Source organism: Protopterus annectens, chromosome 1.part2 (assembly GCF_019279795.1).
Source record: "Protopterus annectens isolate FY-2018-M chromosome 1.part2, PAN1.0, whole genome shotgun sequence".
NCBI lineage: Eukaryota > Metazoa > Chordata > Ceratodontiformes > Protopteridae > Protopterus > Protopterus annectens.
The window spans coordinates 176042247-176068797 of record NC_056727.1 but is presented as its reverse complement, the minus strand read 5'-3'; the positions used below and the strand labels follow the sequence as shown (position 1 = coordinate 176068797).

At 35.7% G+C, this 26551-nt stretch overlaps 1 protein-coding gene across 4 annotated transcripts in view; it reads right to left on the bottom strand.

The window, feature by feature from the left end:
* Positions 1-26551, bottom strand: part of TATDN3 (TatD DNase domain containing 3) — a 599941-nt gene that overhangs the window by 117992 nt on the left and 455398 nt on the right. For 3 of the 4 annotated variants that reach the window (XM_044055457.1, XM_044055466.1, XM_044055474.1), the window contains 2 exons: positions 22827-22939; positions 22085-22165 (listed from right to left, as the gene is read on the bottom strand). In XM_044055457.1, the coding sequence (XP_043911392.1) occupies positions 22085-22165; positions 22827-22939 (194 nt within the window). The remainder of the gene's footprint in view (positions 1-22084; positions 22166-22826; positions 22940-26551) is intronic. The other variant, XM_044055462.1, reaches the window with a different exon arrangement.

Here is a 26551-nt window from a genome sequence, read left to right as displayed (position 1 = left end):
TTTTATTTTTAAACAACATCGTCTCCTATAATCCCTCTAATAACTGAATCTGTAGTGAGGATGTCCCAGTGCTTCCTGACTATGTCCATGATGGAATTGATGTCAGTGGTATAGTACAAGGGTACCTTTACCTTATTAACAAGCTGATTGGCCTTATTATCATCTGCAGTCCCACCTCCATTAGAAAAATATGGATGGGCCCTACTTCTTCACTGATCAGGTATCTCATTCAAAATGGTGTCAAATTCCCCAAGGTGGTATCTCCTGGCTAGAAGCCTAGCTTTCAAGTTAACTAACTCAGAGTGAAAGCCATCATTAGAGGCATTCAATCTAGACACCATCATACCTTGTCCTTTTACCACATTCTTAAAGACAAACTGAATGAAGATGGCTACATCTCCTCTTTTGGTTCTTTCATGTTCAGTTTGTGGTCTGAATGTGTGGGAGTCATTGTAGCTGTGCACAGCCGGGGTGCTTTTAGCACCTTTGAACCATGTCTCGGTAACTGCATGGGCATCAGCATCTTCCAAAGTAAGTAGCTCTTCCAGGGAGTGCAGTTTCTTATTTAGATTCCTGGCATTAAGCAGCAGTTCCTTGAGTTTATCTAGAAAGGATTTTCTTACGCTGGGAGGTTGGTTATTTTGACATTGCCTAAAAAGGCAAAATAGGGGTGGCTAATGCCCTTGCCAGTATTGGAACGCCTAGAGGAGACAGGTGCAGACCATCTCAGGCAAAGCAGCATGGCCCATGTCTTCCCAGGCGGACAGATAGTGGATCCTCTTGGACTGACACGAGAAGCTAAGCCAATTGTTAAAGTCAATAATTTTTTGTTTGTATTGTGGCATCATCCTTGGAGAAGATAGAATGCTGCTTAAGGCTAGGCTTATACCTGACTGAGACACATAATCTGAGAGCTCAGTCACGTCTCTCTTCATATAGTCCAGTGAGGTACGTTTCAAGTCATTCAACTCCACATGGACTATTACTGAGTCATACCAGTACATGTGGCTACGTGACTTGAGTGCTTGAGTGACTTGATGGATTCTGGCACGTGACAGGCAGCTAATTGTGACCTGCTCCATATCCAGCCTGGTAAGGGGAACATCTGTGTGTCTCACAGTGGAGTTACCTATGACCAATACATTAGGTTTTGTGGTGTTATGCCTTATGGGCTTGTTTGTTGAGACAATGGTGTGTGTGTGTGTGTGTGTGTGTGTGTGTGTGTGTGTGTGTGTGTGTGTGTGTGTGTGTGTGTGTGTGTGTTATTATGTGTTGTGGTTGTTTTTTGCATTGTTATGTGTGTAAGTGGTTTCCATTCGGGAGGCCTACGAACTTTGGTAAGTCACTAGTGAAGTGAGTACCTCCAGCATATGTGAGTTTATGTTTCATGTCCTTATTTAGTGTGGGAAGTGTGTGTGTGTGTGTGTGTGTGTGTGTGTGTGTGTGTGTGTGTGTGTGTGTGTGTGTGTGTGTGCAGACAACCTACTTGGCATTCAATCTGTCCTTATGTGAGACTCTTGCCTACAGTTTCATAGTGTAGCTACAGCTCTAGTTTGTTTCAGGAGTAAGCAGTTGTCAGTATACATGAGACAATTGCTACATTGCCTCAGGATGCCCATGTCTATCAGGATGGCCAGAGAGATAGTGGGAAACTGCCCATCCATGATAGCAGCCACTTACTGTATATGTTTTATTAGGGAAGGGAATGGGTTAATTTGACAGGACTGTGCTTGTAGTGCTGAGACTACAAGAGAGACATATACTTTGTGAAAGCTAAGGATGATCAATAAGGCAGCTCTGCTTAGTGTACGACTGAGTTGCTCCTAGAGCAGCAGAAAAGCTTAGAAGGGATTCACTGACAGCTGTTCAAGGAAAAACTGAGCTTCTAGTCTTTTGTGTCTGCACAGCAGACTGCTAACTGCCTCTGTGTGAAGAGCAGCACTGCACAAATGTGAGGCTTAAATACGAGCAAAGAGAAACAACTTTTATGCAACAACCAATTATGAAAGCATACAATAAGCCTTCCACCATCAATCCCCAAATCAGACAGGTTAGATCAGCGCACTTCTGCCACAGTTGTGCAGAAAAACACTTTCTTAATCTAGAATAGCTGGTTTGGAGCCCAAGTGTAACAAGACCACACAATCTACCTACAAAAGTACTACAACTAACAGATACAATGTTACACAGTGCAAATGACTACTTAAAGCAGCATCAGACAGTACAGTTTTCTTTTAAACTGCTAAAGTACACTCACTGTATATAAGAGAAGTGCACAAAAATACTTAGAGCCCTTTTGTATGCTTCCCACCCCAGTATACAGTATACACCAAGTATACACCTACTGCCATCAGATAAATAATCCCAGGCCTCCTAGTGTAAAACTCTAAAAAATGCAATGGGGCTGGTCGCTGTGCTAGTAATAATCCAAAAGAACAAATTCCAATAAGCAGTCCGTAATATCCAAAATAGCATTTATTCACGTATAACCACAGCAATCTCCTGAGCGCTTTCGTTTGGCTCCTGCCAAACTTTTTCAAAGACAATGGCACAACTACGTATTTGGTATAACACCAATAAGTAGGAACAACAATTAAACAATTAATGTGCAGCAAATTATTAACCTCTAGCTTGCTGAGACATTTTTTTCTTTTTACAACGCATTGTGAATATAAGAGTAATGGAAAATAGAAAAATACATGACAGGAATAGATCGTTTGATGCATGAATGCACAAACCTTCTGAATGACCATAAACGATATTTTCATAATATATGAACAATGTTTGCATAATACATGAAGTGTTGGGACACAACTATACTAACCTAAATGTGTATCTAACATATGGAGTATAAATTCTTTAATTATTTATCTCTATAACCATTTTAATAAATAATAAATTGATGTTACACACATAATAAATAAACCTCAATATAATAAGTATAACATATGTAATATTATTTCATATAAATATAAATATAAATATGTAAACATACCCTCTCATTCATTTTAAATGCATGTGATATACTACCATATATATATGTAATATTTAAACTATGTATATTCTCTAAAATGTTTAAATATTTTATTCATAAAAACTCTAATAGACATCTATATATATACATTAAATGTCTATATAAAAATTAATATAAACGTTAAAAAATGTTGTATAAAAGTTTATAAATAATTTTATGATAAAATTTATATATATATATATATATATATATATATATATATATATATATATATATATATATATATACATATGTAATGTATACAAAAAGGATGCACATTAGACAATTCTAATATTCAATTTTACTAGTATAGTTTATAGTTACCTAGATAAAGATTTTAATTTTATTTTTTTCAATAATCATTTTTATTGTTTTGCCAAACCATTATACATTTCACACACTATTTACATTATGTACAATATTGCTTCCAATGTTTTAGTTCCATTTTGAATTTCCCTATAATACATTAAGAATAAATATCATTTTAACCAAGTACAGGAAATTAAAATCACAAAAAATTAAACATAAAAGCATCTACAATAGACAATTGTAAACCAACTCAAGCCAATAATTTGTATTATTTCTACATTTTCTATCTAATCCAAGAATGTGTTGGTACACATACAGAATGTCCTGACGGAAAGTGGATAGGACCCGCTACGCCAAAATAATATTAAAGATTTGTTCCCAAATTTTTATGCTGTTTATACTTTTCTTATTATTTCTAATTAACAATTTGTGCGCTAATATATGCTTAATCGCTAACAGCCTGAAATTTTGCCACACCTGTGCTGGGTTCAACCAATTTGTGGCTATATATAATTTCATTAGTAAACTAATATTCATAATTACAATCTTTTTTGTTTTGTCCAAATTCTCCGGTGGAATATGTAAAATCAGAAATTCCCAGGAGAGTGTTGAGTTTTGGTAACCCATTTTTTGTAGTTGTAACTTTAAAGAATTCCATAATTTATAAATGCACTTGCAACTCCAGAACATGTGTAACAGGTCTGCTGTCTGATCTATACACTGTGGACATGTAGGTGACTTTTTGAATCAAATTTATGAAGTGTAAGATGGGTATAATATGCATTGTTAAATATCATCAATTGAGTAAAGACCAGTTTTTGAAGTGATACGGATTTTAATGTTAAGTTAAACGCCTCTACTATTTTACTGTCGGCTAGGAATGGCAATTTCTCTCCAGTATTTGGATAACAGAATATGATTGTTATATTTTCTCTTTTGTCATTTTATACGCTGAGGATATATATTTTCTATCTTGTTGCAATGCTTCCCACAGCTGACCTGAAATAACTAGTTCCTCTTTTTTATTTCAAAACTGGTAAAATAATTTATGGCCAAATCTTTTAACTGCCTCATTATAATTAAATAAGAGATGGGAAGATTCATCTCTTTTAAGATATCATGTACCGCTACTCCTAGGAAGGGGTATAAATCCCTTACAGTTAATTCCTTAATAAATGGATATTTCTTTAAGTCTATCAGTTGATTACCAATAGTTATATTAGGATTTCCATCAAACGGTTGAAACATCATCATATATTTTAAAAGGTTCAAGGAGGCAAACAGAGTTTGAGTCGCCACTGCCCATACCTTGATGTGTTCCATTAACTCATATTTACTCAATGTTTTATATTCAAAAATGGTACAGCTTTAACATTAATTCTCTTCCCTTTTATATGTTTATAATTTAGCAGTACCCATTTGGGTATCCATTTTCTATTTTCGCTATCCAAGTAAGACACCCTTAAAATCCTATTGGCCTGAATCACTGTATAATACATCTCAAAATCTGGTAAATCCAACCCCCCCCTCGTTTTAGGAGCCATCAGTTTTTCATAGGATATTCTCGTTTTCTGGGTTCCCACAAAAATTTCCCCAGTCCTATCTGAAATTGCTTGAAAAAGGATTTCGTGATTTTAAGTTGTGCTGCTCTAAAAATATATAGCATTCTGGGAGAACGTTCATTTTTATTATCGCTGCTCTTGCCATCATCGGTAGCTTCAACTTACTCCATCTTTTCAAATCCACTGTTATTCGGTCTCCAGTTGCCTTAATATTGTTGATAAAAAATTCTCTATTTTCAGTTGAAAAGTCAATCCCCAAATATTTTATTCTTTCTTCTGTCCTTATTCGTCCTATCAATGGTAGCATTGAAAAAGGTGTAGGTGTCTTTAGAGGGAATATTTTGTTTTTTTAAAATTTAGTTTGGAATTAGCAATTTTCTCAAAGGTTTGTATTGCTGTTAGTATTTTTCCGTATCTGACACGGTGTGGTACTGTATATATTTAAATCATCTGCAAAAGCAGCCATCCTAAGATTTATCCCAAGAAGTACAGGAGAATTATAAAAAACTTTTTGTTTCATATGAAGAAATAAAGGTTCTAAATACAGATTAAACAGTATGGGAGACAATGGGCACCCCTGTCGAGTTCCATTTTTAATTTGAATCCTTTTGGAACATTCATGATTTATATATAAACTAGTGTATGCATTCTTGTATAAATTTCTTAACATAGAAATAAAAAGCTGAGGTATATTGAAATATGATAATGTTTCAAATAAATAAGCCAAATTAACTCTATCGAATGCTTTTTGAGCATCAATTATTAAAGCATATATGTTCATATTTTTATACTTTGCATAAGATATTAAAGTATGAAGAGTTAATGTATTGTCTGTAGTCTGTCTCCCATCTATAAACCCCGCCTGTTCTTCTGATATTATCAAGTTTATTATTTTTTAATCTACTAGCTAGAATAGATGTCATGATTTTCATATCAATATTCAACAATGATATGGGCCTATAATTGTCTGGATTTTTGGGATCACTATTCTCTTTCAATAACAGAATTGTTCTTGAGGCATTAAAATGAAGATCATTGCTGCCATTCAAATGATATAGTTAAAGGTCTGTGAAAGTACGGTGCTCAGAATCCCACTAAAAGATTTATAAAATTCAGAGGTCATACCATCTGGTCCTGGGGCTTTATGTGGCTTTAGTTTCTTAATTGCCTCTAGAACTTCATCAACTGTAATCAGTGCAGTCAATTCTCCTGAGAATCCTCGTCAATCTTGGGAAAATTAATTTTCTGTAAGAACTCTTTCCTCTCTTCATCATGCCCATAAGTTTGTTGCTCACCATATATCTGATTAAAAATTGATTCAAAAATCTTCATGACATCTGACTTATCAGTATATAACGTATTATTATGATTTATTTCGTAATTAATCGTGTCGATTTCGCCTGATTAATAATGGGCTAATGCTTTCGAGAGTTTGAATGTGATTTGCATATTTAACTAAACTTCTTTGTTCGTACAGTGTCAATTTTCTGTTATGCATAAGAAACAGCTCTTTCTGACATCTTAACAACTCTGTTTCTGTTTGCTCAGTGTAGTTACTCATCAGCTCCTGGTCCAATAATTGTACTTTAGTTTCCAGATCCAGTTGTTCTTTATTTTGGAGGTTTTATAATAAGTGGCTTTCTGAATAAATAATCCTCTTAACAAAGTTTTAGTTGTAGCCCATTCTATATCTAATGGATGTTCATTACGGGTATATTGTATACTAATTGTTTAAGTATCTCCTTAACTTCCTTTACTATATCTTCTTTGGTTAATAGGTATGGGTTTAAGGACCAATTATATCCACCATGATTTTTAGTATTCAAAATATCGGTCTTTAAAGTTAAAGTTATTTTAGAATGGTCTGAGAGCTGTCTAGCTTGATTAGAAACCCTAGGGTCAAGTGAAATGAACACTTCTGGAATTAAAAAATCAATTCTTGACCACATTTTATGGCAGCTAGAATAGAAAGTAAAGTTTTCTGCCTTTGCTTGTATGTGTTTGTGTTTAAAAGGGTCATATAGTTTGAAATCCGTTCTCAGTTCTTTCAACGCTACCATTGCCTGCTTATTAAAAGCAGTCGAAGCTCCCAACTTATCAGTTTTAGAATCTTGGTAAGCATTCCAATGCTCCCCCAACACTATGTAACAGTTGTTATATGACTGTAGAATAGAGTAAATTGAAGCTATATAATGATGTTGGTTCACATTTGGGGCATAAACACATAAAAGTACTATCGGCTTATCGAAATTTTCAGTTTTGAGAACCACCAAACACCATCTGCCGTCTTTATCTATTTTGTCCTCCAAAATTTCTCCTTGAAACTGATTCTTGATTATAATTGCCACCCCAGCACTATTCGTAGTCCCTTCCGCCTTTACAACCTTCCTAATCCATTTCTTGTCCTTCATTGTTTCCCATTGGTCATTAGTCAAATGTGTTTCTTGTAATAGAATAAAACCTGCTTTTGATTTAAAAAACAAATGCAGAAACAGCTTTCTTTTTCATGTTCTGGAGTCCTTTAACATTCCAGGAATCTATTATCCACATTCTAAACTATGAATTGATGAATAATGGTATCTATTTTTTGTTTTCCACCTTAAATTGACAAATGTTGGTATTACGTGAATTTTTTGGAAGCAAAACAGCCATCCCATCCCTACCCAGTGCCTATCCACTATTCCTCTGGACCAGGATGAACATAGGTTTTTCACATTGGATAACATTCTCCAAGTAGCTAAACTACTAATTCTATTAACTAACAATAAAATAGCATGCAAAAAACCTACACCAACTATATCTACGTCTACAAAGTCTAACCCAAACATTCCCTACTAAACACCACACTCAAGTAACTACAGCTCTGAACATTTCCCTAATATTCATGTAAACTAATTGTACCTGACATGTCAAATAATTCACTTTTAACAAACTTTAAATACAGCAATAATATATTAGCATTATAATTACTTGTTCCAAAACCTTTTAATTAACAGTTCACCTAATAAGCACACAGTTGTTATACATTTGTTTAAAACAAGCCATTATTTAGGTCAGCTATTTATCTTCAAAACATTCCTACAATATTGCATTTTAAATTTTTATAGATCATTACAGTTAGACATCACCTATATTACACAACTACTACTACTGTTTGCTAATTATACTATATGTATATATATATTTTTTTCTTTTTTCTGTTCTCCCCCTTCCCCAAACTGAACACAGTTAAAAGATACTTATTTATTCACTTATTTACTCACTAAATAAAACACAGTAAGTTACGAAAACAAGCCTGCAAAGGAGAGAAAAAAAAAGAAAAAATAACACAAAAAATAGACTGCATTACCTGGATTTACCACTAAGCCATAGACTCTTATACAGCAACAGCCAAACCATACATTTTTGTCCATACAAGACACATTTTACCTTATTGATCGTATCTCAGTCATTTTAGCTCCAAAAAAGTCCCAAAAAGTTTCATTTTGATTTACAGCAGCTCTTCTTGCTTCCCAGCAGTTGCAGCAGTCCAGGCAGTTCAATTTTTGAATTTTCGCATGGGGAACCAATTCGCGAACGGACCTCTCAGCTGTACACACTCAAAACTGTCCCCCTGCTTCCTTTACCTTGTTTCCTGCTTCCTCGTGGGTCAGGAGCACTCGTAGAAGCCATAAAACTTCGTGGAATCTTCGTGTTTCAGCTAGGAAGACGAGATTAAAAGATAAAACGGAGAATTACCAGGCCTGCTGAAGAATGAAGAACACACAAAGGATTTTGAAGCCTCGGATTCTCGTAAATGCAGTCTCCCATTCATTCTAATGCAGGAAAAAGCCAGGATGTACTGTTCAATTTTCAGACGGTGGCAGAGCCTTAAACAGCTTCAAAAAGGTAGGTCTGGCTTCTTTTTTTGTATTTACAGTGTATTTAATGCCATCAAGAGTAAAGATTAAACTGTTAGGATATTTCGTTTGAAATCTAATGTTTTTGTCAATTAGAAACTTACAGTATGGAGCCAGCATTTGTCTAGACTGTCTTATTTATGCTGGTAAATCCTGTGTTATAGAAACTTTATAACTTTGCCACATTATAGATCCTCCAGATTTTTTTATGGTTAGAAGTATTTTATTCACATCCTGGAAGTTTAATATTTTGACATACACAGGTCTTGGTGTATTTGAAGCTTGGGAATTCCTGTAAGCTCTATGTGCTCTTTCTATGACAATTTGCTGAACATCCACAGAGTCCTTAAGTAATGTTTCAAATATTTGTATGATAGAAGTGTTCAGCTCATTATATTGGATTGATTCTGGGATCCCTCTGATGATTATGTTGTTACGTCTTGATCTTGCTTCCAGGTCCAGAATTTTGTTTTGCATCATTTGTATATCAGCCTCTTGTGATTCAGATCTTTAGTGAGCAATGCTATATTGTCTTCATTTGCTGCTATTCTGGTTTCTGCTTTCTCCATTCTTGTTAGAATCCGATTACATGTCTCACTAAATGTTTGTGTTTGGGATGTTAGGTCTTGTAATGCATCTTGTATAGGCATCAATGCAGACTTAATTTCTTCCATCGTAACCTGTTGATCAGATTTCGCTGATGCCCCTGTTTTTGCAGTTTCTTGCTGTCTGAATGTTTTCTGTCTCTTAAATATGGATTCCTTCTCTGGAGACTGTAATGCTGACAGTTTAGTTTTAGTAGTTGTAGTGTCCATATTTTTATCTTCTTTTGACATTTTGAAATGCTGCAGATAGAGATGATTACCAAGTAAAAGTTTCAGTAATGTGGTAATTCAGTCCTTTGTTTGTTGCTCTGTTCAGAATCAACCAAGCAATCAGTTCCAATCCTGTTGTCACCAAGTATTTTTTTCCAATTTTTTTTCCACGATAAGATCGCTGACTTCTAGTAGATTATTAATTGCTGTCAATTAGTTGATTAACTCCAAGTGTACATCCGCAGAGGTGATTTTTGTTTCTGGTCTTTGGAGAGCTGAAGTACTGCAGTGCTTATAGAATGGCAGCCATCTTTGTCTCCCCAAAGATTTTAATTTTAAAATACTGCTGATAGAGGTATGATTATTCATGCCTGGCCAGTTATTGGAATTCAATCTTAATTGCCATTCCAGTTCATGTTTTTCTAACAGTGGTTGCCATGCACCCCCTCTCACATCTTGATTTAATACATCTAATACAATAAACTTGAAATTGTGTTCGGGATAATATTTTACGTGTTTTGCGAGGGCATTTGCAGGAGCCAAACGAAAGCGCTCAGGAGATTGCTGTGGTTATACGTGAATAAACGCTATTTTGGATATTACGGACTGCTTATTGGAATTTGTTCTTTTGGATTATTACTAGCACAGCGACCAGCCCCATTGCATTTTTTAGAGTTTTTCAGTTTGTTGTTTTGGATTCTGGTTGGTTTGGTGCAGCATGGATTCGGCTGGGAGTGCTGTGGAGTTATCACCGGAACATAATGAAGACATTTCCTTACAATCAATTTCGCGCCTTTTACAAACGCTGTGTGACAGGATGGATCGTTTTGAACAGCGTTCTCTATCTCAATGTTCCAATCTTACTTTGCATAAAAATCCGTTTGTGGACATAATCGAGGATGTATCTGAAGAGGTTTTAGACATTCAACAGAATGAAATTCAATCGGGACAGAAGGAAACAGATGTACAGCCTTCTACTTCCACCAAAAGGCAGGAAACAGTGACGGAAGAACTGAAGAAGTGGATACAAAATACCAGTGGGTTTTATACCAACGGAACGTCAACTACAGGTACTGTAACATCTATTTCAGATAACTTGGCTGAATTAGATTACATTCTACTAAAAATAAAGAAGATACAAATGGATAATTTGTATTTTCAAGAATGTATGAACAAAAACATAGTACCAAAGGGGCTTCGTGTCTGGAGGTTCCCTACTGGACTCAGTGCAAATTCACTGTTGTACAAGGAATTATTGAAACTTTTTGATAAGTTTGGTTTTGATTATATGGGCCTTGTCATTAAGGACAATAATAACCAGCTTAATCAGTTGTTTAAACAAGCTAATGAATTGGACAATAAGATAAAAAAAGATGTATCTTTCAGTAAATTTGATTATGATTACCAACAGATTTTTAAATCTATTGACGAAAAAGTAAAAATTATCAAGGAGAGGAAAATAATAAAAAAAATTAGATCGGGACAGTCAAGCTTATAGTCACGGGTATGTATACCCGCAACCCCCCTCATCACAACAATGGGGAAAACAATCAAATACTGTTAATTTTGACAATCACAATGAGGAGGAGATTGTTGAAACAATAGCTCCCAATGATGAATTTTGTGATGGCAATAATGATTTTTTAGGGGAGAGTTCATTTCCAACACTACGAAGGTCGGAGAGACTACAGCAGAGACAACAGAACAATTTTCAAAACAATCAAGTCCAGCAGTATCAGGGGAACAATCATGGTTTTCACATGAGGGGGAAACCACAAACACAGAGGGGACCTTGGAGAGGTCGTCGTTAGAAAACGACAACGAAATAATAAAAAAACCTGTTATGTATTATAACATCAAGAGGGACTTTAATGTGTATAATTATTCTGATTTGGTTTTTGATGCTGACATATGTGAAATATTGGCTCATGGACAATCCTTTGTCCCTAGTAGGAAAATGAATATGGTGCAGAGTATTATTGATTTAAAGATTTATACTAGAAAATTGAATTTTTCGCAGATGTTCAAAAACAATGATGGAATAGTGGGACCATTTTATGTATCAAGTTCCTTTAATCCCCCATTACATCCAACGATAGAGAGGTTTGAAAAGGCATGTGAACTGGATTTTAGATATATTTATAATAATAGGAGTAATACAAAATACAATTTAACAAAACAGGAAAACGATGCTTTGACTTATATGGCAAATATGAATACTGTGAGATTTATTACACCTGATAAGGGCGGAGGTATTACAATATTTAATATGAGTGATTACAATCATGAAATGATGACCATTTTGGAGGGTGAAACATATTCTTTAAGTTCAATAAACGAAAAAAATACCTCGTATAGAAGAATTAGAGGTATTATTCATGATTTATTTATAGATGGGGAATTAAATAGTGATGAATTTAATTATTTAAATATGGATTATCCGAGAACCCCAACAATATTTGGGGTTCCAAAAATTCATAAATGTATTGAATGTCCACCATTTAGGACTATTGTCGATGCACAGGGGTCAATTACTTATCCAATTGCCAAATTTATAGATAATAAATTAAAGAATTATATTTATTCAGAGAAGCACTTGTTAAAGGACTCCTGGCATTTTCTAAACATATTAAATACATTGGATTATCATGAAGATGACTGGTTGGTAACTATAGATGTAAAAGATCTTTATTCCTCAATACCACATAGTGATGGAATTAATATGTTCAATACTTATTTAACAAGGAAAGGTATTAATCAAAATATAATAAATTTACATGAACAACTATTGGATATTGTACTTAGGAATAATTTTATATATTTTAACAAAAATATTTACTTACAAAAAGAGGGAGTAGCGATGGGATCACCATGCGGCGGTTTGTATGCCAATACCGTAATGTACATGTGGGAATATGACCATGTTTTTAACTCCCTTTATTTTAAGTATTGTAGAGTGTACCTCCGCTTTTTGGATGATATTTTTATTATCTGGACAGGAAATGATGAACAATTACATGAATTTTTAGAATTTTTAAATGGGACAACATCATTTTTAAAGTTCACTATGATCTATGATATCAATAAAATAGCTTATTTAGATGTCATGTTAGAAAAGGACAGATTGGAAAGAAAATACAAAACGAAAATCTTCCGTAAGAAGACATATAGTAACACCCTTCTACATTACAGTAGCTGTCATCCTTTCCCTCAGAAAAAGGCAGTAATAAAGGGTCAATTCGTGAGGGCTGCAAGGATAGTGAGCGAATGGGGGGATTTTATTGATGAATGTCAGTGTTTATTTAAAATGTTTGAAAACAGAGGTTACCCGGATTATTTAATTACTGAGGTAATGGGAGAGGTTGTAAAGAAAAGAGAGGAATTTTTTTATAGACCATTACTGGAATACAAAAATGTGAGTTCAACAGATGATCAGGTTGACACATGCATGGAGTTTGGATCACAAAATGAACAACTTGTTGGATCTACTACTGAAAATGATGAACTTTTGGAGGACTTCCCCCTGGGAATAAGGTTAAGAAGTAATAATAATAAAAAAGATTTTAGAAATTCATTCATTACAGATTATAGTATGGATAGCAATATCATTAGACAGGTTATGAATAAAAATTGGCAAATTATAAAGAATGATATGACTTTGCATAATTTAATGGATGACAAACCAAAAATAGTACATAAAAGGGGGAGGAACATAAAACATATGTTTGAAAAGACTAGAAATTATGAAGTAGGGAGAACTTTTAAATGTGGGAAATGTAAATTCTGTAAATATATTTATGAAACGAATAATATAACTATAGGTAATAACAAGATAACATTAAAACATAAAGCATGTTGTTCAACTGAAAAGGTGGTATACTGTGCCCTCTGTCAATTATGCCCAATGTTTTACGTGGGTAAAACAGAACGGAAACTAAAGGAGCGAATAAGTGAACATGTGAGGGCAATAAGAGATGATAATGAATTCAATGCCCTCGCAAAACACGTAAAATATTATCCCGAACACAATTTCAAGTTTATTGTATTAGATGTATTAAATCAAGATGTGAGAGGGGGGGGCATGGCAACCACTGTTAGAAAAACATGAACTGGAATGGCAATTAAGATTGAATTCCAATAATTGGCCAGGCATGAATAATCATACCTCTATCAGCAGTATTTTAAAATTAAAATCTTTATCTAGGTAACTATAAACTATACTAGTAAAATTGAATATTAGAATTGTCTAATGTGCATCCTTTTTGTATACATTACATATGTATATATATATATATATATATATATATATATATATATAAATTTTATCATAAAATTATTTATAAACTTTTATACAACATTTTTTAACGTTTATATTAATTTTTATATAGACATTTAATGTATATATATATATATATATATGTCTATTAGAGTTTTTATGAATAAAATATTTAAAAATTTTAGAGAATATACATAGTTTAAATATTACATATATATATGGTAGTATATCACATGCATTTAAAATGAATGAGAGGGTATGTTTACATATTTATATTTATATTTATATGAAATAATATTACATATGTTATACTTATTATATTGAGGTTTATTTATTATGTGTGTAACATCAATTTATTATTTATTAAAATGGTTATAGAGATAAATAATTAAAGAATTTATACTGCATATGTTAGATACACATTTAGGTTAGTATAGTTGTGTCCCAACACTTCATGTATTATGCAAACATTGTTCATATATTATGAAAATATCGTTTATGGTCATTCAGAAGGTTTGTGCATTCATGCATCAAACGATCTATTCCTGTCATGTATTTTTCTATTTTCTATTACTCTTATATTCACAATGCGTTGTAAAAAGAAAAAAATGTCTCAGCAAGCTAGAGGTTAATAATTTGCTGCACATTAATTGTTTAATTGTTGTTGCTACTTATTGGTGTTATACCAAATACGTAGTTGTTTCATTGTCTTTGAAAAAGTTTGGCAGGAGCCAAACGAAAGCGCTCAGGAGATTGCTGTGGTTATACGTGAATAAACGCTATTTTGGATATTACGGACTGCTTATTGGAATTTGTTCTTTTGGATTATTACTAGCACAGCGACCTGCCCCATTGCATTTTTTAGAGTTTTTCAGTTTGTTGTTTTGGAGTCTCCTAGTGTAAAAGCACAGTAAAGAACTGTCGGAAGTGAAATGGTACCGCAAACAAACTTAAAAGATATGAAATTCTACCACAAACAAAGATACAGATACAGCAGTGAACAGCTTATAAAGTGTGATTATTCAATAAAAGTACTTCACTTTCTATAAATGAGCCAAGAGCCACTATATTTATAAAGGCACTAAAAACAACATAAGCTGATTAATAAGCCTTCCAGCCAATAAAATTACATGCAGAAAGCTTGAGTGCTTCTCCAACCTAAACAGACTAAGCTGTATCCCAGTGCACTAGATGGAAAATCCACGCTTGCTAGAGTGTAAAAATACACTACTTTATTCAACAGCTAGCTAGATAATTACTTCAGAGCAAGTAAATCAGTAGAACATAAAATGATGAGGCAAGAAGCACTTTTTCAGTATAAGCACAAAGAAAGGCAAATAAATAAATAACAATATAAACAGTACAGTAGAAGAGAGGAGCTTAAAATCACCAGGTTTAAAATGCAGATCAATCACTGGAGGGTTAGAGGGAATCACCAGCAGTACTTTAGTTTATGCAGGCTTGAAATCTTTTTAGAAAAGACAAAGGCCCAGACATTTGCTGTGCATTTACGTATTTATAAGTGCATTAAATCTGGCTATGTGACTGTGGATAAGGTCACTTTCTGAAAGGAATGAATGGCTGTGATTTAAGCCCTGTTCAACATGTAGGAAGCTGCAACAAGGCTGGTGAGTCACATATAAAGGTGTAATCTGATGTCTTCCACCCAAAGTACTTGGGGTGGAGATGGATAGACTAGGTAAATCAACAATTGTTAGGGTTGCCACCTTTTGCTGTGGCTGAAACCGGACCACGGCCACATCCGTCACACCTCCAGTAACCCCTCCCTTCTTCTCCCTTCTCCTCACCCACTTTCCACCCATTTCATGATGTCATAATTACATCAGGGGAAGAAGAAACATCCTATTTTCCTGGTTTGCAATGCTTTTCTGTAAAAAAAAAAAAAAGGAAAATAAATCTGACAATACTAGAATTTGAACAGTGTTTTCTAGACTACTGAACAATTGGTCTGATTCTGGATAGTCTGGATAAAAATGGATAGTGGTTTTGGATTCTCTCCCCTCAAGTCATATTTGTTCAGAATGTAAAAAAAATGCAAAAAGTAAGCAGCAGGGGTCATGGGCTAACTATGCATTTAAAAAGTAAGTCACTGTGCTAGTAGTCTGGGTTAAACAGAATGTTATTTAGTATAAAGAGCATTAGTAATGTATTATAAAGAGTATTAGTAATTAAAAACTTGGCTAAAACCACATATCACTAACAACGAAATCTTACTTCCTGGTAATAACATTTACCGCTCTGACAGAATCCCAAAAAAGGGGAGGCATTGCCATCGTCTGCTCTGGCCAACTTATACTTTTTCCCCTACCTATTCCTCTACCCACCTTTAACCCTTACGGAACTACTTGTTCTTAATTGTCACCTAAACTCACACAACAAATTTGCTATAGCCTCCATTTACATCCCTCCAGGGAATAATATCCCCATCCTTGAGCACATACTGTCATGGATCTTCCTCAATATATCCTATGAAACTGTCATCCTTGGTGATGTAAATAGTGACTGGTCTAAATTCATGTCCGACTCCCCACACCTCACCATCAACCTTCATGGTTTCTACCAACTTATCGCATTCCCTATGTGTATAAATAAAACAACTGCAACTACTTCAATCCTAGACTTGGATCTTTACAACTGAACCTAACCTCTACCACAACCCCTGCACAGTACCCAACAGCTCGAGTGACCATCTTCCCACCCATATCCAAAGACACTCTCCAATCACCAAAGGCTCACTTATACAGAGACTGCCATAAACTCTCACACTTTAATGCTGACACATTTAACACGAGACTATCTTGAATCAACTGGTCCTTCCTCTGTCACCTCTCCCTCAGCGAAGCAGTCCAACATTTTAATCAAATTTTCCTTGACATTCTTAACTCCCTAGCCTCCACAAGGAAATTACGATAAAGGCTAATTATGCTCCCTGGCTTATTAAAAACACTCACTCCCTTATGCACAAAAGAGATAATGTCTGGAAAGCATAGCTTAAAACCAAAATCCTCATTGTGTCTCCAAAACTACAAAGAACTCAGAAACCTTATCAAAAAACAAATTAACAGTGACAAGAAAAACATTTACAACTCAGCCCAATTCAACCTAAACACCAATCCAAAAACATTCTGAACTACCATCAATAAAATTCTTCACCTAGGTAACCCTATCACACCCAGCCCCTTCCCAAATAACACCCCTCAACAAACTGCCACCCTTCTTAACAACTACTTCATAGACTCTATCCAACAACTTACCCACACAGACTTCAACTCTAATCCCCCTTCCACCTCTCCTAATCTTACCAACAGAAGCCCTTTTTCATTTAAACCAGTACCCACTGCATACATCAAATTGCTCCTGCTCAAACTTAAACCTTGTTCTCCCTCAGCAGATAACCTACCTCCTTTCTTCCTCAAAATTGCCACCAATTCCATAGCCTATCCTATATCTCTATTAATAAATAGATCCATTCAGGAAGCCACAGTCTCAAGACACATGGAACTTCTTCTACATTATCCCATTACATAAAGGTGGGAATTCCACTGACCGATCTAATTACAGACCCATAGCCATTCTTTCCCCCTCTCTAAAATTCCCGAAAAATGCATCCATACTCTGTTACTCAATCTACTACTCATTGAAAATCTTTTGACTTCTACCCAACACAGTTTCATCAAAACCACAGTACTACTACTGCACTCCTTTCTTTTACCCATATTGTAGGTGAACCTAGAGACAACAACCAACTTGTATCCTGTCTATTCCTTGACCTCTCTAAAGCCTTTGATACTGTATCACACTCTATACTTCTAATTAAACTGTCTGATCTCAATCTCTCTGAGTCCTCTCTTAGATGGTTCTCTAGTCACCTCTCCAATAGGTTACAATCTGTCAGATGGCACACTTCCTGCTCCCTCTTCCTACCTATTAAATCTAGAGTCCCCCAGGGCTCTATCCTGGGCCCCCTTCTGTTCAATATCTTTACTAACAACCTCCATACATCTTGCAACCAGTCCTCTCTTATACAATATGCTGATGATTCTACACTTATCTCCAACAATACTTTTACCTTGATACACTCACCCAAAACACTTTCCTGTCCATTGAAAGATTGCTTTCTGATAATCAGCTCATCTTAAATTAAAAAAAAACTCCTTCTCTTCCTTCCTCGATCACTATCCCAACACAAATCCACCTGTGTCATCACATCCCTTGACAACATTATCATTAAAGCTGAACCTCACACTAAGCTATGAGGTACCATAATCGGCAAGGAATTAAAATTTGACCTTCATATCCAACAGTGTATTAATAAAACCCACCAAAAATTGGGATTACTATACAGAAATAATTATTTCCTCCCTTCAGACTCTAAACTTTCCCTGGCTCAGGCATTTCTCCCACCTTGTCTATTCTACACTACCCTAATCCTTACAAATATCCAATCTACTCTAACATCTAAGCTTGAACAAACATACAACAAAATAGCCAGATATGCCACAAATCTACCTTATAACTCTCACCACTGTCTTGCACTAAAGAGACTTCAATGGCTTGAATTCCCACAACAACTTTAAAATCAGTCAACAGAAAACTAGGCTCCCTTTATAGAATCAAACCCTTCCTCATACCATTAGCTAGAACTACCATTGCCCAGACCCACCTTATCTCTACCCTGTTTTATGCCTCTGCCATTTATACCAACCTATCTAAAAACAACCTTGGCAAACTTGCAACCAGCTATAATAACATTGCCAGATTTGCCACTGGCTCCCCTTTTGGAACCCATCACTGTCAAAACCTTAAACAGCTAGGATGGTTAGAAATGCAGAACCAACTACTTTGTCAGCAACTTACCATCACCCAAAAGATTCTCTAACTCCCTAAGAATATTCCAATCCTCACTAGTCTGATTACCCCATACAAAAATCTGGCAACACTACGCTCAGCTAATAAGTTTCTAGTTTCTACTACTAAATCTAACAAGGCTGGGGACTCACTATTCTCTAACACAGTGGGAAAAACCTGGAACCAGCTTCCTAAAGAACTACCATCACTGTCTTCCACATTGCTTTACAAAAAATATCTTAAAGAATATCTCAAAACACACTGGCTATGTCCCGGCTCTAACCGTGACTAACATCTTATTCCCTAGCTCCCACTCCTTTTACTTATCTGCTCTATTGTTCTATGATGCCTATTTGTTGTAACTAGTATGCTAACCACTACCTAGTATTAAAGGAGACTTCCTCTCAGCACTGTTCAAGACTTACGTACTCACCCTTTATTGTACTGTAAGTAAGCATAAGTTTGTATGCCTGTAACCAGGCCTCTGATTTAAAATAACAATTCTTTGTTTTTTTCTTTTTTTCTTTTCTGTATTATATGTTATCTAAAGTTTTCTAGGTGACTCTATACACATTTTTTGTCTGATCTAAAATAATTTAATGTAACTTCCTTCTATTGCATATATTGTACGTTATAATACTATTGCCTATATTGCAGCTTTTCTCCCTGGGCCTCTACTGAAAATGGGCATATATCCGGTTAGACTAGCCCGGTCAACAAATGTAAAATAAATAAATAAAATAAACTTTGTCTGCCACACTTTCAAATTACACATTCTGTACCATTCAAACCTGCTTCCTGCCTTTCCATCTTCTCCCTAGTCTCATACTATACCCCCAATAGTCCTCTACATATCTCCGATCAATATTTTCTTGATATCTACAAACCCAACAAAAACACTGGAAAACTCCTATACAAATACTCAGTATCCCAGGCCTGGAACAAACTCCCCTCTTACATAAGATATATCACACTCCTAAAACATTTCAAAAAGAAGCTAAAACACTACCTACTAAACACATGGTCCTGCCCCTGCCACGACCCTACCTAACCCCCTCACCCCCTTCCTCCACTTAATTATATTCTAATTTTTTCTTAATGTTCAACTCCTATGACTCTTTTTCTCTTTCATACTGTTGTCATACCCCACTTCCAATGCTGCAACAATCTATGCCAATATGTATATTTTATTTTCTACTTTAGTAGCTACTCTTTAAATAGCTTTTTATTTAATATATAATTGCCTTGTTAAAACCACTGTGTACATTTTTGGTCTACCTTACATATTTTTGTCTATTTTTGCTTATGTTAAGAAGTCTTTTAATATTGTATTTTTTTTGTAATCTTAATTTTTTTAGTTTGTATTACTATGGAGCTCTTCGCTCGGGTCTCCACTGAAAATGGGCTTCTAGCTCAGTTGGACTAACCCAGTTAATCACTGTCAAATAAATATATAAATAATGATAAATAATAATGATAAATTATTTGTTTGTACTATTTGACAGGAAACTAGTGATTGTATTTTGACATGCTTTTAATAATGTGGGTCCAGTATTGACTTTGGTAAGGCAGTGCACACCTATACTCATGGAAGGTCATAGCCATCTTGATTAGCTTTGGATAGGTAACAGCCGTTTCCATGAAAAAACGAGTCTACATCATTTAAGTGAAAGCTTAAATGGGCGAATCACTATTTGTCAAACCAAATTAAGCGAAAGTTCAATTAAGCAAACGATCGTTTAAGCAAAAACTCAGCCCACCCACTGACTGTAACCAACAAAACAAAATTTAAATCTCTGCAAATTGGGGGGCTTCGCCCCTCCACACCCATCAACTAAATATACCAACTCCGAGATTGCACTACAGTGGGGAAAAAGGCAAATTCCTGATGATGAACAACCATGTCCTTTCCCTGAGAAAAAATTCACTTAAACGATCATTTCCTTAATTGAGTTTTCGCTTAAGACAGTTCGACAAATAGTGATTCGCTCAATTAAGCTTTTGATTAACTGATATAGACCCAAGAAAAACAATCCACAAGTTTGAGTTATTATACAGTTTATAAGTAGGCTGATGATTGTGTTCCCCAAAGTATACACAAAGAAAGCAACGCATTGTGTTCAGCAAGGAGAGTAGAATTTAGGTTTCTTAGGGTCCTGAAAAGGATGGTGTTTTTTCCATGGGACTGTTAACAAAGAGGTATCAGTGTGATAATATTTGATAGGGATTAAAGAATATATTTACCATAAGATATGTTTGATGGTTAAAGTAGAGTGAAAGTCACAAACTGTTTATAAAAGGTCATTTTCAAAAAAATGATGTGAAGTAGCAAACTGATGTGGAACTAATAAGATGTTTGGCTTAATTCCCCAGAATGGTCAAAATGTCTAAAGTACTTAATGTGATGGGAAGGTTACAGGTAAGCTTAAATGACCAGCAAAGATGATGAATATTTTACTGGAGTCAATACTATGGTATTACAAAAACTGCAGGAAGGGGTGACTTAGGGGAGAAAAAAGGCTGCTTCTATCACTGGGTAACTACAAAAATATGCTATGCTTGTGTGTTAGGTAGTGGGAGGGTATAAGGGACAGAATGTAAGTCAAAAACATGAAGTAATTTAGCTTTATTTGACACAAATGTTATATACACATATTGTTTAGGTGGGTTTATATACAATAAACATATCAAGGTCAAAGCAAGCTATACAATCATGTCCTCATGTCTAGCTGAAATAAAGGAACTGTTTAGAAAGAAGGATGTATTTGTGTTTGTGATGACTATAACAGTAAGAAGAGAAGTGCTGTATAAAAGAAAAAAAAATGGCTATCACCCTGTTAACTAACATGTTTAGTCCTCAAGTTCTGCTATGGTGATGGAGAACATAGAAATGAGTAGATATAGAAAACAGAACTGATGACAGTGAGTTAACAGAAACAAAAATCAGTTTTATTCCTGTAGTTACATCTTGATGTGTTTCTGGGAAAGTTGATGTTTACCAGAAGAGGGAAGTCAAATGAGAAAAGGGTTATATAATGAATGCATTGATTTTGTTACTATTTGTATTATGATTTCTTTTATAGCATGTTATTTTTTTTATATGTAAGGAAACAAAAACTGCCAGTGAAAATCCATGTATACAATGGGGGAGCATGCAGACTCCATTATTGCTATACTTAATTTCTCTTTTGCACATTAAATGTTCACTGTTCACATAATGTCTCCTGAAGAAAAGTCTGTATAAATGTATACATTAACATGCAGGTAAGTGCTTTTGTTAATTTCCAAGCTGTACTACCTTAGCTTTAGAATGCAAACACTTTTACTTTATAATACATTACCTGCTTCTCTGGGCCCAGAGCAGGAGAGTCCGTTTCTAGACAGATACAATCCAGAGGCAACTGCTTCACCAGCTTCTGCTTCTTATTGGAAAGAAAAGTATTAATATTCACATTAACATTACTTTAACAGTTAACAGTGTCTCCACTATACTAAATCAGCTATATGTCTTTTAGAAAAAATAGACAGAAGTCCAAAACAACAAGTCTAATCAGTCAGTTAAAGGAACATTCACAGCATGGGTAGTTGGTGACATATTTCTATCATATTTGTTTAACTATACATGCCACTTGATGCATATTTCGACCTTACTGCACTCAACACTTGTTCTTTTATTTGTAGCTTTTACAGTGTGACAGTGCTCTTAACAATACTGTTTGTCATACACTTCAGTCAGTGCACAGTATAGATCAGAACTAGCAGCCATTTGCGTACATCTCATGCACCACTTCTACAAGAGATTTAAGGTATTACACAGTGAAAACTCTAGCATGGATGGGCCTTTCTTATAGTTCTTACTGAATGTTTTTTGTCTGTGAGACCTTTTCACCCTTTAGTTTGGATGTCATCAGTCAATTTTTAAGATCTCACATTGGCATTGACTCCTGTCCCAGTCAATTTTTATCAGTATCAGTTCTGGTTTTACTGGCCTTCATACCCGTGGAAGAAGCACTATAGTTCTAATACCATAACTTTAAAGGCCTGCCAAGAACCTCTAAAAGCCCTAATGGCTTATAGCCTTACCTGTTCACTTCTGATAATTGAAGGAGGAATTGAGAAAAAATATCCAGCTTTTGCTCCTTCCATGGCCACAGATGGTTTGCCATCAAAGGCATGCAGCAGAACTTTTTCAGCACCTGTATTAGGATAAAATCATTATTAATGGAAAGATTCCACTGTCTCACTCTACTGTGTTATGACCTATTTTGCAACTTATTTCTCCCTCTGTAATAGTTACAATAAGCAACATTATATCTTCTGCAAGGATGATATCACACCATGAAAAGAAGATAATTGACTTTTAACAAGGATGGCCTGCACCTGTCCTCTCTAGGCTTTCAGGACACAAACTTTTCTCCTTCCACAGTCCCAATGTACAGATCTCCCGCTCTCAAAATATACACATGCATTCCTATCAAATGAGCCCTCACGAGTCTTAAAATCACACCTAAATGGACTTTCCAATTACAGCAATCTGTGTGGCAATCTGAAATTCCTTTATAAATTTTACCCGCCTTATGTCACATTAAAGTAATCTCACTTGCTCCTTTTCTTAATCCACATGCAACTACTCATCTTACACTGACCACGTTTAACTCTTGCCTGACTAACCTCCTTAACCAATGTCTCATGCCTGCTTCTCATTTTCTAATTATTATTGTTAAATGGATCTACAACTCCTATTTCTATCATTCTCTTCTACTCATTCTTACTAAAACTATCAATCAGTCTAATTTTGTTGTAAATTAATTTGTGCATTTTCTACTTTCACATCCAACATTTACTCTGGTAGATGTTTCTGTGCCATTTTTGAATTAGTACTGCATAAGGTATAGCCTATATGTTTTAATTTTTATTATAAGTACGTAAAGGCTGACCCCTGGCATGTAAACACTGGCTCTAGATGATTGTCACTGTTTAAGTGATAACCCAACTCCATATGCACAAATGGAATCGTGGATGACTGAAAACACTTCTTCATGGGTCAGTCCACCTGCCTGCTCTAAATAAAGAAATTAAATGCATACATATACACAATCACTTTTCCTGCACTTTATTACATATAATTTTAGGCATTATTTAGATAGAAAAGATATGCTGCTTCATCATCGAGTGACAGCAAGCCGACCTGTCAGCATTATCCCAAGATATATACCACATACAAATTAAAGTCAATAACCATTTAGTTGAGTAATGACAAAGAAAACAGTCTCACTAAAAAAAAGATGACTTTACAATGAAAACAGTTTCTGCAACAAATGACATACTACCCCGACTTCTTTACTTTCACAGCATGTATTCCTCACAATAACCTTTATGAATTCTCTATGTAGTTTTTCAAAGAAAGTACATGCCAAAAGACTCCTAGTTACTCATATTTGCAGATTCTGCACTGGCAAATGCAAACATACTATATATATATATATATATATATATATATATATATATATATATATATATATATTTGAATAAAGATTATGATCATTGATTAAAATGCAAAAGCATCAAAACAAAGCAGACTGATACTTTCATTTTGAAAGAAAAAACAACTTCCTGAAAACCAAAAGCAGATAAAAACAAAAGCCCCCATGCGCCATCTTACTAATGTGTGTTTACCCTTACCGTGCCCCTAAACCCAACCTTAAAAAAAGTTCTGTAACACCACCCTATACAACACATTCAGACACACATACCACACTGAAAAGAAAACATGCAGAACACTAATCTTATCTCCTTCCCTGGCCCTTCATTTAACCCTAATGCAAACACACACACACACACACACACACACACACACACACACACACACACACACACACACACACACACACACACACACACACACACACACACACACACACACACACTCCCATTCGCTAATATCAAAACATTTGGAATATTCAAAACTTTTGGCATTAGACTATAAAACAACCACTCACCTCCCAGAACATCCTCCCTCCTGCACCCAAAACAATCAAGCACAACTCTACTCAACCAAAAGTCCATTCAACTAAATTACCAACCACACACTGCACTCACACACAAACCTACTCCACATTCGCTTACATTCCTACTCATATTATTCACTTAGGATCATAGGAGGTTACTAGGCTAATGGCCCCAGGGCCCTTACAAGCCTAGTCAATAGTTTATCCACAAAAAAAAAAACCTCAGTCAGTACCTGTCACCCCCTGTCAATGAGGGACACAGTTGGAACCCCTGGGACAAATTTGTGGTTTCCCACCCACTCATCAAGTTGTACTAGAAGAGGGTCAGCGAGGTGTTTTGTTTGACATGTATGGGAAGTCTATTCCAGAGATGGGACAGCCTCTGGGAGACAAACCTGTATCTCCAGCAGGTTTTGTTGATGTCTCATATAAGATTCAGGCCTTTTGAGCAGGTAAGACATGAGGAGTTAGACTTACGGATATGGAGCATCTCTAGTAGGTAAGGGTCCGAGATTGCCTTGTAGGTGAGACACAGATCACCCCTGAGCAATCTGTATGATACCGAACAGAGTGATAGTGATTTGAGCCTGTCCACATAGGACAGGTGTTGGAGGCCATGGATTCTCTTTGTGAGGTATTTCTGTGGTCTTTCCAGTTAGCGTAGATGTTTTGAAAGGTACATACCAAATGTGGCATTATACTCAATTATCAGTCTAATGAGGGAGGAGTACAGAGCGGTAATAACCCTCCTTTTTTCTGGATGCAATTCCTTTACTTATGAGATGAACCAAGTAAAAGCCTTTTCTGACTGCCGCTACATGATGGTCAAATGTGAGGTTATCAACCTGAGTGCCAGGTCTCTCACCAGAGATTGTGTGCTTAGGGGGTTGCTGTTGATGTGGTAATCAGTAGGGGCCATGTTTTTGCCGAATGGTATGATGATACATTTTTTTGCATTTAGCTTGAGGCCATGACTTTAGCACCAGTCAATAGTTGCTGTGAGACCCTCTTGCAGTATGTTAACATCCTTTTAGGAGTCAGTGACAGCACCCAACTTACAGTCATCTGCAAACCTGGCCAGCCACAGGCCTTTTGTCTTTGTCTGGATCTCTGAGAAGTAGATGCCAAACAGTAGGCGTCCCAGGACAGATCCCTGGGGACCTCTACTAGTGACAGGTCTGCTACTGGAGGTGGAGGCACCTATTTTGACTTTGAGGGTGCTGTCAGTGAGCCAGCTGGCAGCCCACTTGATGAGACAAGGATTTACTCCAAGTTGTGTTAGCTTTTCGATGATGCCCAAGTGGAGGATTGATTCAAAGGCCTTGGCCAGTTCAAGGTAAGCTGTATGCACTGACACTCCCTCATCCAGGTGCTTGGTGACAGTCTCAAGGAAGTCATTCAGGTTCTGCGGACAAGATCTGCCCTTGATGAATTCGAACTGGGTGAGGTCAAGTGCTTGGAGATTGCCTATGTCCTTGTTTATGAGATCCATAATAATACGCTCCATAGCTTTACAGATCAGACTTGTTAAGCTAATGGGGCAACAGTTTACAGGGTCAGTCGTGGCACCACCTTTGTAAAGGGATAACAATGTCAGTACTCCACTCGGCTAGAATGAAGCCTGTATTTAGGCTGTGGTTGAATACACTGCTCAATGACAAAGCCAGTTCTTGCTGGAGATGGTGCAGAATACAGCCTGGGATACTATCAGGTCACATGGAAGTTGTGTTCTTTGACTTGGATACGGCCTTTAGCACTTGATCTATGGAGATGTGAAGTGTGGGACAAGTATCGGGGGCC